At 54.0% G+C, this 11838-nt stretch overlaps 1 protein-coding gene across 4 annotated transcripts; it reads right to left on the reverse strand.

Annotated features, from left to right (window-relative positions):
- Nucleotides 1-1543: 1543 nt before the first annotated feature.
- On the reverse strand, nt 1544-11804 carry LOC101732411 (gastrula zinc finger protein XlCGF26.1-like). Of its 4 annotated transcripts, none has more exons than XM_031904259.1 (5): nt 11336-11804; nt 5626-5715; nt 5124-5228; nt 4289-4348; nt 1544-3318 (listed from the first exon to the last, which is right to left on the reverse strand). In XM_031904259.1, exons 2-5 carry the CDS (start codon nt 5642-5644, stop codon nt 1868-1870), a joined length of 1635 nt encoding a protein of 544 aa, XP_031760119.1. In that variant the 5' UTR covers nt 5645-5715; nt 11336-11804; the 3' UTR covers nt 1544-1867. The 4 variants fall into 4 exon arrangements, with proteins under 4 accessions (XP_031760119.1, XP_012808797.1, XP_012808800.1 ...); XM_012953343.3 differs by having other exon boundaries at nt 11332-11804; XM_012953346.3 differs by having other exon boundaries at nt 5124-5225; nt 11336-11799.
- Between the last annotated feature and the right edge of the window lie 34 nt (nt 11805-11838).

Genomic DNA, 11838 nt, shown 5'->3' on the forward strand with positions numbered 1-11838 from the left:
AACTGAAGCCTGTCTGTGCTTGTGTGACTGCAGGGCTGTGATTGGCTCTCCCCCTCCTACTGTGCTTCTGGCAGGGACCGTTAGGACACGCCCACCCCTCATGTGAAACCCAGACAGGGACCTGAGAGGATCTATAGGGAGCTCCAATAAAGGGGCCATTGTTACAGATAGGGTTAATGTTTAGCCCTAAGGGAAACCAGCACCGTATATATATATATATAGAAATATGTGATGATGATGATGATACATGGGAATCATGGGAAGGTTCGATTCATAAATGTGTATAGTGGGGGGTACGTTACAGGACCCCGTAATTAATATGAAATAGTGTTACTGCAGCTAAATCTTGTCCCCTCTCGCTATACTGCACCTCCCTCTATAGACCTACAGCTGCTGCTCCCCCCCCCCCCCCCCACTTTGTAAGCAGCAGTCCTGCCCTGCTTTATGGCTGAGATTCTAGCTATCTGTATAACAGAGCATTCTGTCACAGTGGCACAGATCCTATCTGATCCCCCCATTGTAAGCAGCAGTCCTGCCCTGCTTTATGGCTGAGATTCTAGCTATCTGTATAACAGAGCATTCTGTCACAGTGGCACAGATCCTATCTGATCCCCCCATTGTAAGCAGCAGTCCTGCCCCGCTTTATGGCTGAGATTCTAGCTATCTGTATAACAGAGCATTCTGTCACAGTGGCACAGATCCTATCTGATCCCCCCCATTGTAAGCAGCAGTCCTGCCCTGCTTTATGGCTGAGATTCTAGCTATCTGTATAACAGAGCATTCTGTCACAGTGGCACAGATCCTATCTGATCCCCCCATTGTAAGCAGCAGTCCTGCCCTGCTTTATGGCTGAGATTCTAGCTATCTGTATAACAGAGCATTCTGTCACAGTGGCACAGATCCTATCTGATCCCCCCATTGTAAGCAGCAGTCCTGCCCTGCTTTATGGCTGAGATTCTAGCTATCTGTATAACAGAGCATTCTGTCACAGTGGCACAGATCCTATCTGATCCCCCCCATTGTAAGCAGCAGTCCTGCCCCGCTTTATGGCTGAGATTCTAGCTATCTGTATAACAGAGCATTCTGTCACAGTGGCACAGATCCTATCTGATCCCCCCCATTGTAAGCAGCAGTCCTGCCCTGCTTTATGGCTGAGATTCTAGCTATCTGTATAACAGAGCATTCTGTCACAGTGGCACAGATCCTATCTGATCCCCCCATTGTAAGCAGCAGTCCTGCCCTGCTTTATGGCTGAGATTCTAGCTATCTGTATAACAGAGCATTCTGTCACAGTGGCACAGATCCTATCTGATCCCCATTGTAAGCAGCAGTCCTGCCCTGCTTTATGGCTGAGATTCTAGCTATCTGTATAACAGAGCATTCTGTCACAGTGGCACAGATCCTATCTGATCCCCCCATTGTAAGCAGCAGTCCTGCCCTGCTTTATGGCTGAGATTCTAGCCATCTTTATAACTCCCCCCTATGACAGAATACCTTTAACTTTCAGCTTCTTTTTAGAAAGGAAAACCAAACCACACCAGCGTTATTATAGATTATTTTATGAAACCAGCGTGTGATGTCACAGGAAGCAGCACCAAATAAATATTCTGTGTATAAAAAAATCACCGGTTGGATATTATGGAACGTTTCTATTATCCATTGATTAAACCTTCATTGCTCATTGGTTTTATTGCAGAGATCTGTCCCTGATTCTACACCAGTTGTCTCTGCAGTCAGGGAGGGGCCCAGACATCAGTACAAAGATGGCTACCTCCATGTTCCTCCCTAACTGCCCTGCAGCCCCCCACGCAGGGGGAATTAGTTAGGAACGCGCTTAGTACAATGAGCACCCAGGGGCTGTTTCGTTTCAAGGGGTGTTTCCTGGACCCCCCGCTCCCTCCCTCCCCACCCCATCCGCCTTGCGTTTTTTAAGTTTCTTCTTCTTCTTTTTCAGGCCCTCCTCCCCGCCTTCAGCCAACCTGAAAAGTCTTTCCCTCTCGTGCACTTTCTGGTGAATGGCGAGGTCGCTCTTCTTGAAGAAGTCGTTGCCGCACACTGAGCAGTGGAACAGCGCCTCCCGCTCGTGCACTTTCTGATGATTCACCAGTTCGCTCTTTCGGGGGAAATAGCGGCCGCACACCGGGCATTTGAAGAGCAGCTCGCTGATGGGGATCTTCCTCCCGCACTTGGCGCACTTGAACCTTTTCTCCCCCATCTGAACCACCCATTTCCCGCAGCCGACGCAAGTTTTCTGAGCCGCGTGAACCATCTGGTGTTTCTGAAGGTTTTCCTTAAAGGCAAAGCACTTCCCGCACTCTGCGCATGTGAACGGTTTCTTGGGCGGGTGATTGCTCATGTGGATACGCAGCGCCGGCTTCTGGGAGAAGCTTTTGCCGCAGTCGGGACACGGGAACAGCTTCTCCTCCCCGTGGGTTTTTAGGTGCCTTTGGAGGGTGCTCTTGCGCCCAAACACCCTGCCGCATTCAGGGCACGCGCAGGATTTCTCCCCGGTGTGGGTGCTCCGGTGATTGCGGAGAGTGGCCTTTTGGGCGAAGCTCTTGCCGCACTCGGTGCAGGTGAATGGTTTCTCCGCCGTGTGGATTTTCTGGTGGTTGAGAAGGTTGCTCTTTTTGTTGAAGAGTTTGCCGCACTCTGCGCACTTGAAGGGTTTCACCCCGGTGTGAATTGCCTGGTGACTGCGCAGCGCGGATTTCTGGGCGAAGCCTTTGCCGCACTCGGTGCATTTGAACGGTTTCAGCCCCGCGTGGATGTTCTGATGGTTGAGCAGCGAGACCTTCTGGGTGAAGCCTTTGCCGCACTCAGTGCAGCTGAATGGTTTCTCCTCGCTGTGGGTTTTCAGGTGGATCCGGAGGCTGCTTTTCTGCACAAACAGTTTCCCGCATTCCGCGCAGGCAAACGGTTTGGCTTTTCTGTGTGCCGTCATGTGTTCCACGAGCGCCGCCTGGAGAGCAAAGTCTTTGCCGCACTCCCTGCAGCGGAATGTCTCCCTGCCGGCAGAGTCGTGGCTTTGGGGGGAGTCGGAGTTACCATCCCCCTCTCTCCCGTCTGTGTCGCTCCAAGTTCTGCAGCAAACGTGCGTCAGGAACTCCCAGTTCACGGAAAAGCTAATTCCACATTTATCGCAGATAAAACCCGATACTTCCGAGCTTGCTGAGCTTTCGGCTTTCCTTCTGCCGGACTCGGAGTTACTGAGCGCGTCGTGCTGCACCGGCCCCTTGGCTTCATCCATCGGATCTGACCAATCACTGGCATCGTGGGTGCCCTGCTCCTCATTCCCTTCAGCATTTATACAGCTCTCTAGCAAAACAAAAGCAGGAAACAGTTAGACACCAATTCCCAATCATCCCATAAACATTATGGATACACACAATCCAGGATTTGGTTCCAGGATTCGATTCCGTATTCAGCCGAAGCAGCATCCCTAATAAACATCAAACAGCCTTGAATGAGCCCAATCGGGAGTGAGTTCTCTCCTACTGAGGCCTGTATTGCAGCAAGCTCCGCCTACTGATGCTCTTTGTATTCAGAGCCATATCCGATGCTCCCTGTCCCTGATTGGATGCCTACCCCTTGTCATGTCAATGTAAGCTTTGCTGTACCTGGGACATGAGGTGCCCGGTGCCCTCTACATGCTCCTGGGCGTGTCTTATTTTATGCTAATTCACTAAGTGAATTTATAATAAGGAAATATCTAGATATATTTTATGAAATAAATTGAATAAATGATTTTAAATCCACAATCAGGGGGTCACGGGAACATCTGCGCCACCAAACTGCAGTGCTTCCCCCCGGCCTATTAATATCAGGAAGAGTAAAAGCCATTGGTCACCCCGTGAGAGAAAGGTGACTTTGTGCCCATATACACTAAGCAATAAGACTCTCTCCCTGATGGGCTGGATTGCTTTTTAGTAGGGTTATAGATAGATAGATAGATAGATAGATAGATAGATAGATAGATAGATAGAGAGATGATAGATAGAGAGATAAATAGATAGATAGATAGATAGATAGATAGATGATAGAAAGATAGATGATAGATAGAGAGATAGATATATAGATAGATAGATGATAGATAGAGAGATAGATGATAGATAGAGAGATAGATAGATAGATAGATAGATAGATAGATGATAGATAGATAGATAGATAGAAAGATAGATGATAGATAGAGATATAGATAGATAGATAGATAGATAGATAGATAGATAGATGATAGATAGATAGATAGATAGATAGATAGATAGATAGATAGACAGATATTATTTACCTTCTTTAAGGCAAACTGGAGATGGTTCCAAGCAGCCCTCGTGGTTCCCCTCCAGCTCCACTACAAGAAAAAGTAGGTTGATATTAGAGAAGGTTATTTGTGCGCATTCCTTTGGCTCTGCCTTACAGGGAACATATCCTATAAACATTATGAATGTACCAGGGAATTATACTCCTCTAGATATAGAAGGGTTGTGCTTAAAGTTGTGTTTCTGACTGATTTATTGAGAAATTCCCCCAAACCCCACTAGCCCCGCCCATCTGTTCCACTTCCTGCTGCCTCCTTTCCCAGGCTGTGCAGGGGGGCGGCGGCACTGTAGGATAGGAACCAATCAGCAGCTAGGCTGACCTGATAGGGAACTGAAGCCTGTCTGTGCTTGTGTGAGTGCAGGGCTGTGATTGGCTCTCCCCCTCCTACTGTGCTTCTGGCAGGGACCGTTAGGACACGCCCACCCCTCATGTGAAACCCAGACAGGGACCTGAGAGGATCTATAGGGAGCTCCAATAAAGGGGCCATTGTTACAGATAGGGTTAATGTTTAGCCCAAAGGGAAACCAGCACCGGATATTATTCATAATTGCCTACAGGGTTAGGGGTTTTCCCATTTATCCAATATGTCTCCTTTCATATATATAACACATTCCCCGTCAGTCTATGTTGCTGCTGGTGGGTCAGTGATGGGTCGATAAAGGGGAGCAGAACATTGGCTGCACATCAGGGGGGAGGGGCAGACAGAAGCCGATGCAGTCAGGGCTCATAATTAGCACTAAAGTCCATGCACAGCTGGAAGCCTGGATCTGCCCCCCCCCCCCCGATACATACGTAGAGACACCTACCCCCATCAGTACCAGAGCTTTCCACTGGGGTCTCATAATCTTCAAAGTCCGACTCCTCCTCCTTTATCTTTATGAGTAAAATTTCTGGCTCTGGTTCGGGTTCTGCTAGTGGGAAGAGACAGAGTCAGGCACAGCTGGACTAAAACAGCAATATCCCTTGGGAGGAAACATGGGCCCCTCCATATTAGCCCCACAGGTAGGTGTTTCACTTACCCACAACCTCCTATTCCTTCCCTCCCACAGGCTGAACCCCCTTTCTACAGATACAGATACCCCTAAGCTAATGGCTTCCCAGAATGGAACAGCCCCGGGTTGGGCAGGTACAGAGGGAATGCCATAGGGTCAGGCAGAGCCAGCGCCATTCCTGAGTGTCAGAGCTACCCGCCACTCCCAGCCAGAGCCGCAAACAGTCCCCCCACAGCCGGCAGTGTGTATCCTCTGTACTATGGGCCACTGTGGCCCCTCACTGACCTCAGGGCTCAGCTCTTCTGTAAAAACTCACCAGACAACTGTGCCTCCATGTTAGTAGAGGGCGGGGTTCCCTGGTGTGGCCTCAATGGGAGGGGCCTCAATCCATATTCACCAGGAAGAGCTGAAAGAGGTGCAAAGAGCACAAGTGTGAGTTCCCTAATCTGCCCCGTGTATTCTCCTAGGGGCAACTTTATTTGTAAGGGCAGAAGCGGTACCCAGGCTGCAGGGCTAGTTATGAGCAGGGGCAGAAGCGGTACCCAGGCTGCAGGGCTAGTTATAAGCAGGGGCAGAAGCGGTACCCAGGCTGCAGGACTAGTTATAAGCAGGGGCAGAAGCGGTACCCAGGCTGCAGGGATAGTTATGAGCAGGGGCAGAAGCGGTACCCAGGCTGCAGGACTAGTTATAAGCAGGGGCAGAAGCGGTACCCAGGCTGCAGGACTAGTTATAAGCAGGGGCAGAAGCGGTACCCAGGCTGCAGGGCTAGTTATGAGCAGGGGCAGAAGCGGTACCCAGGCTGCAGGGATAGTTATGAGCAGGGGCAGAAGCGGTACCCAGGCTGCAGGACTAGTTATAAGCAGGGGCAGAAGCGGTACCCAGGCTGCAGGGCTAGTTATAAGCAGGGGCAGAAGCGGTACCCAGGCTGCAGGGCTAGTTATGAGCAGGGACAGAAGGGGTACCCAGGCTGCAGGGCTAGTTATGAGCAGGGGCAGAAGCGGTACCCAGGCTGCAGGGCTAGTTATGAGCAGGGACAGAAGCGGTACCCAGGCTGCAGGGCTAGTTATGAGCAGGGGCAGAAGCGGTACCCCAGGCTGCAGGACTAGTTATAAGCAGGGGCAGAAGCGGTACCCAGGCTGCAGGGCTAGTTATGAGCAGGGGCAGAAGCGGTACCCAGGCTGCAGGACTAGTTATAAGCAGGGGCAGAAGCGGTACCCAGGCTGCAGGGCTAGTTATGAGCAGGGGCAGAAGCGGTACCCAGGCTGCAGGGCTAGTTATGAGCAGGGGCAGAAGCGGTACCCAGGCTGCAGGGTTAGTTATGAGCAGGGGCAGAAGCGGTACCCAGGCTGCAGGGATAGTTATAAGCAGGGGCAGAAGCGGTACCCAGGCTGCAGGGCTAGTTATGAGCAGGGGCAGAAGGGGTACCCAGGCTGCAGGGCTAGTTATGAGCAGGGGCAGAAGCGGTACCCAGGCTGCAGGGATAGTTATAAGCAGGGGCAGAAGCGGTACCCAGGCTGCAGGGCTAGTTATGAGTAGGGACAGAAGCGGTACCCAGGCTGCAGGGCTAGTTATGAGCAGGGGCAGAAGCGGTACCCAGGCTGCAGGGTTAGTTATGAGCAGGGGCAGAAGGGGTACCCAGGCTGCAGGGTTAGTTATGAGCAGGGGCAGAAGGGGTACCCAGGCTGCAGGGCTAGTTATGAGCAGGGGCAGAAGCGGTACCCAGGCTGCAGGGCTAGTTATGAGCAGGGGCAGAAGCGGTACCCAGGCTGCAGGGCTAGTTATGAGCAGGGGCAGAAGCGGTACCCAGGCTGCAGGGCTAGTTATGAGCAGGGACAGAAGGGGTACCCAGGCTGCAGGGCTAGTTATGAGCAGGGACAGAAGGGGTACCCAGGCTGCAGGGCTAGTTATGAGCAGGGACAGAAGGGGTACCCAGGCTGCAGGGCTAGTTATGAGCAGGGACAGAAGGGGTACCCAGGCTGCAGGGCTAGTTATGAGCAGGGACAGAAGGGGTACCCAGGCTGCAGGGCTAGTTATGAGCAGGGGCAGAAGGGGTACCCAGGCTGGAGGGCTAGTTATGAGTAGGGACAGAAGGGGTACCCAGGCTGGAGGGCTAGTTATGAGCAGGGGCAGAAGGGGTACCCAGGCTGCAGGGCTAGTTATGAGTAGGGACAGAAGGGGTACCCAGGCTGCAGGGCTAGTTATGAGTAGGGACAGAAGCGGTACCCAGGCTGCAGGGCTAGTTATGAGTAGGGACAGAAGCGGTACCCAGGCTGCAGGGCTAGTTATGAGCAGGGGCAGAAGGGGTACCCAGGCTGCAGGGCTAGTTATGAGTAGGGACAGAAGGGGTACCCAGGCTGCAGGGCTAGTTATGAGTAGGGACAGAAGCGGTACCCAGGCTGCAGGGCTAGTTATGAGCAGGGGCAGAAGGGGTACCCAGGCTGCAGGGCTAGTTATGAGCAGAGGCAGAAGCGGTACCCAGGCTGCAGGGCTAGTTATGAGCAGGGACAGAAGGGGTACCCAGGCTGCAGGGTTAGTTATGAGCAGGGGCAGAAGGGGTACCCAGGCTGCAGGGCTAGTTATGAGCAGGGGCAGAAGGGGTACCCAGGCTGCAGGGCTAGTTATGAGCAGGGGCAGAAGCGGTACCCAGGCTGCAGGGCTAGTTATGAGCAGGGGCAGAAGGGGTACCCAGGCTGCAGGACTAGTTATAAGCAGGGGCAGAAGCGGTACCCAGGCTGCAGGACTAGTTATAAGCAGGGGCAGAAGCGGTACCCAGGCTGCAGGGCTAGTTATAAGCAGGGGCAGAAGCGGTACCCAGGCTGCAGGGCTAGTTATGAGCAGGGACAGAAGGGGTACCCAGGCTGCAGGGCTAGTTATGAGCAGGGGCAGAAGCGGTACCCAGGCTGCAGGGCTAGTTATGAGCAGGGACAGAAGCGGTACCCAGGCTGCAGGGCTAGTTATGAGCAGGGGCAGAAGCGGTACCCAGGCTGCAGGACTAGTTATAAGCAGGGGCAGAAGCGGTACCCAGGCTGCAGGGCTAGTTATGAGCAGGGGCAGAAGCGGTACCCAGGCTGCAGGACTAGTTATAAGCAGGGGCAGAAGCGGTACCCAGGCTGCAGGGCTAGTTATGAGCAGGGGCAGAAGCGGTACCCAGGCTGCAGGGCTAGTTATGAGCAGGGGCAGAAGCGGTACCCAGGCTGCAGGGATAGTTATAAGCAGGGGCAGAAGCGGTACCCCAGGCTGCAGGGCTAGTTATGAGCAGGGGCAGAAGGGGTACCCAGGCTGCAGGGCTAGTTATGAGCAGGGGCAGAAGCGGTACCCAGGCTGCAGGGATAGTTATAAGCAGGGGCAGAAGCGGTACCCCAGGCTGCAGGGCTAGTTATGAGTAGGGACAGAAGCGGTACCCAGGCTGCAGGGCTAGTTATGAGCAGGGGCAGAAGCGGTACCCAGGCTGCAGGGTTAGTTATGAGCAGGGGCAGAAGGGGTACCCAGGCTGCAGGGTTAGTTATGAGCAGGGGCAGAAGGGGTACCCAGGCTGCAGGGCTAGTTATGAGCAGGGGCAGAAGCGGTACCCAGGCTGCAGGGCTAGTTATGAGCAGGGGCAGAAGCGGTACCCAGGCTGCAGGGCTAGTTATGAGCAGGGGCAGAAGCGGTACCCAGGCTGCAGGGCTAGTTATGAGCAGGGACAGAAGGGGTACCCAGGCTGCAGGGCTAGTTATGAGCAGGGACCGAAGGGGTACCCAGGCTGCAGGGCTAGTTATGAGCAGGGACAGAAGGGGTACCCAGGCTGCAGGGCTAGTTATGAGCAGGGACAGAAGGGGTACCCAGGCTGCAGGGCTAGTTATGAGCAGGGACAGAAGGGGTACCCAGGCTGCAGGGCTAGTTATGAGCAGGGGCAGAAGGGGTACCCAGGCTGGAGGGCTAGTTATGAGTAGGGACAGAAGGGGTACCCAGGCTGGAGGGCTAGTTATGAGCAGGGGCAGAAGGGGTACCCAGGCTGCAGGGCTAGTTATGAGTAGGGACAGAAGGGGTACCCAGGCTGCAGGGCTAGTTATGAGTAGGGACAGAAGCGGTACCCAGGCTGCAGGGCTAGTTATGAGCAGGGGCAGAAGGGGTACCCAGGCTGCAGGGCTAGTTATGAGTAGGGACAGAAGGGGTACCCAGGCTGCAGGGCTAGTTATGAGTAGGGACAGAAGCGGTACCCAGGCTGCAGGGCTAGTTATGAGTAGGGACAGAAGCGGTACCCAGGCTGCAGGGCTAGTTATGAGCAGGGGCAGAAGGGGTACCCAGGCTGCAGGGCTAGTTATGAGCAGAGGCAGAAGCGGTACCCAGGCTGCAGGGCTAGTTATGAGCAGGGACAGAAGGGGTACCCAGGCTGCAGGGTTAGTTATGAGCAGGGGCAGAAGGGGTACCCAGGCTGCAGGGCTAGTTATGAGCAGGGGCAGAAGGGGTACCCAGGCTGCAGGGCTAGTTATGAGCAGAGGCAGAAGCGGTACCCAGGCTGCAGGGCTAGTTATGAGCAGGGACAGAAGGGGTACCCAGGCTGCAGGGCTAGTTATGAGCAGGGGCAGAAGCGGTACCCAGGCTGCAGGGCTAGTTATGAGCAGGGACAGAAGGGGTACCCAGGCTGCAGGGCTAGTTATGAGCAGGGGCAGAAGGGGTACCCAGGCTGGAGGGCTAGTTATGAGTAGGGACAGAAGGGGTACCCAGGCTGGAGGGCTAGTTATGAGCAGGGGCAGAAGGGGTACCCAGGCTGCAGGGCTAGTTATGAGCAGGGACAGAAGCGGTACCCAGGCTGCAGGGCTAGTTATGAGTAGGGACAGAAGGGGTACCCAGGCTGCAGGGCTAGTTATGAGTAGGGACAGAAGCGGTACCCAGGCTGCAGGGCTAGTTATGAGCAGGGGCAGAAGGGGTACCCAGGCTGCAGGGCTAGTTATGAGTAGGGACAGAAGGGGTACCCAGGCTGCAGGGCTAGTTATGAGTAGGGACAGAAGCGGTACCCAGGCTGCAGGGCTAGTTATGAGTAGGGACAGAAGCGGTACCCAGGCTGCAGGGCTAGTTATGAGCAGGGGCAGAAGGGGTACCCAGGCTGCAGGGCTAGTTATAAGCAGGGGCAGAAGCGGTACCCAGGCTGCAGGGCTAGTTATGAGCAGGGACAGAAGGGGTACCCAGGCTGCAGGGTTAGTTATGAGCAGGGGCAGAAGGGGTACCCAGGCTGCAGGGCTAGTTATGAGCAGGGACAGAAGGGGTACCCAGGCTGCAGGGTTAGTTAGGGGCAGGGCTAGTTAGGAGCAGGGCTAGTTAGGGGCTAGTTAGCGGCAGGGTTAGTTAGGGGCTAGTTAGGGGCAGGGCTGGTTAGGAGCAGGGCTAGTTAGGGGCTAGTTAGGAGCAGGGCTAGTTAGGAGCAGGGCTAGTTGGGGCCGGGCTAGTTAGGGGCCGGGCTAGTTAGGGGCAGGGCTGGTTAGGGGCTAGTTAGGGGCAGGGCTAGTTAGGGGCAGGGCTAGTTAGGGGCAGGGCTAGTTAGGGGCAGGGCTAGTTGGGGCCGGGCTAGTTGGGAGCAGGGCTAGTTAGGGGCAGGGCTAGTTAGGGGCAGGGCTAGTTAGGAGCAGGGCTAGTTAGGGGCAGGGCTAGTTAGGGGCAGGGCTAGTTAGGAGCAGGGCTAGTTAGGGGCAGGGCTAGTTAGGGGCAGGGCTAGTTAGGGGCAGGGCTAGTTAGGAGCAGGGCTAGTTAGGGGCTAGTTAGGAGCAGGGCTAGTTATTGCCTGTAGAGCTCACACATTCCCAAAGCTAAATGGAAGTCTGGAGCCATAATGACATATTAGCAGGATGGGTTCTATGCCTAAACGCCTCCCTCATACTCTCTGGGCTCACACTACATTCGGTACAAACTATCGGTGCCGCTAATTCCTCAGCCGGTAACACATGGCGCCGGGCTGCTATTATTCCGTGACAGGTTGGGGCGGGCCCTGTGTCAGGCCTGGGGGGCGGGAGAGTGACACCGGCTACAATAATAATACAAATCTTACCAACCCTTCGGTACCAGGGAGGCAGGAAGTACCAGCTGCGCTCTCAGAAATAACTCCCTGTAACAACTAGTAACTACAACACTGAGGTTCCTGCTGCCAATACTGCCACCTAGCGATCATGTTTAGGAAGTGACAAGGCGCCCCCTAGCGGCAGGTGTGGGGAATGGCTGAGAGGTCCCAGCCGGTTCCTTAGGGTTAGCGGAAGAAGCAGTTTATCATTCGGCTGATCATTATGGGTATTGTCCGCTGTATCCCAAACTGCACTGCGCTGAGTCTGGCGCTAAATATGAACACTCTGTGCTACATTAGTTACACCAACAGCCCGGTGCCCCACTATATGAACGTGTTTGCAAAGCAGCTGGGAAAACATGATGTTGACAAATAGGAGCAATGAGACAGTGAATTGTATAAAGTATCTAAGACACAGTCTGTGCCCATTGCACGATATCACAAACAATCTAAAAATCTATTGTAAAGCGGCCAGCACGCCTTCCCTTGTTATTGTGT

The sequence above is a fragment of the Xenopus tropicalis genome, chromosome 6, assembly GCF_000004195.4.
Source record: "Xenopus tropicalis strain Nigerian chromosome 6, UCB_Xtro_10.0, whole genome shotgun sequence".
Classification (NCBI taxonomy): Eukaryota; Metazoa; Chordata; class Amphibia; order Anura; family Pipidae; genus Xenopus; species Xenopus tropicalis.

What these genes read in the sequence shown, in the direction of transcription:
- LOC101732411 (XM_031904259.1), bottom strand. An exon ending in AAGCTCTGGTACTGATGGGG is followed by an intron (nt 4,349 to 5,123) that starts GTAGGTGTCTCT and finishes TTTTTCTTGTAG; the next exon opens with TGGAGCTGGAGGGGAACCAC. An exon ending in TCCAGTTTGCCTTAAAGAAG is followed by an intron (nt 3,319 to 4,288) that starts GTAAATAATATC and finishes TTGTTTTGCTAG; the next exon opens with AGAGCTGTATAAATGCTGAA.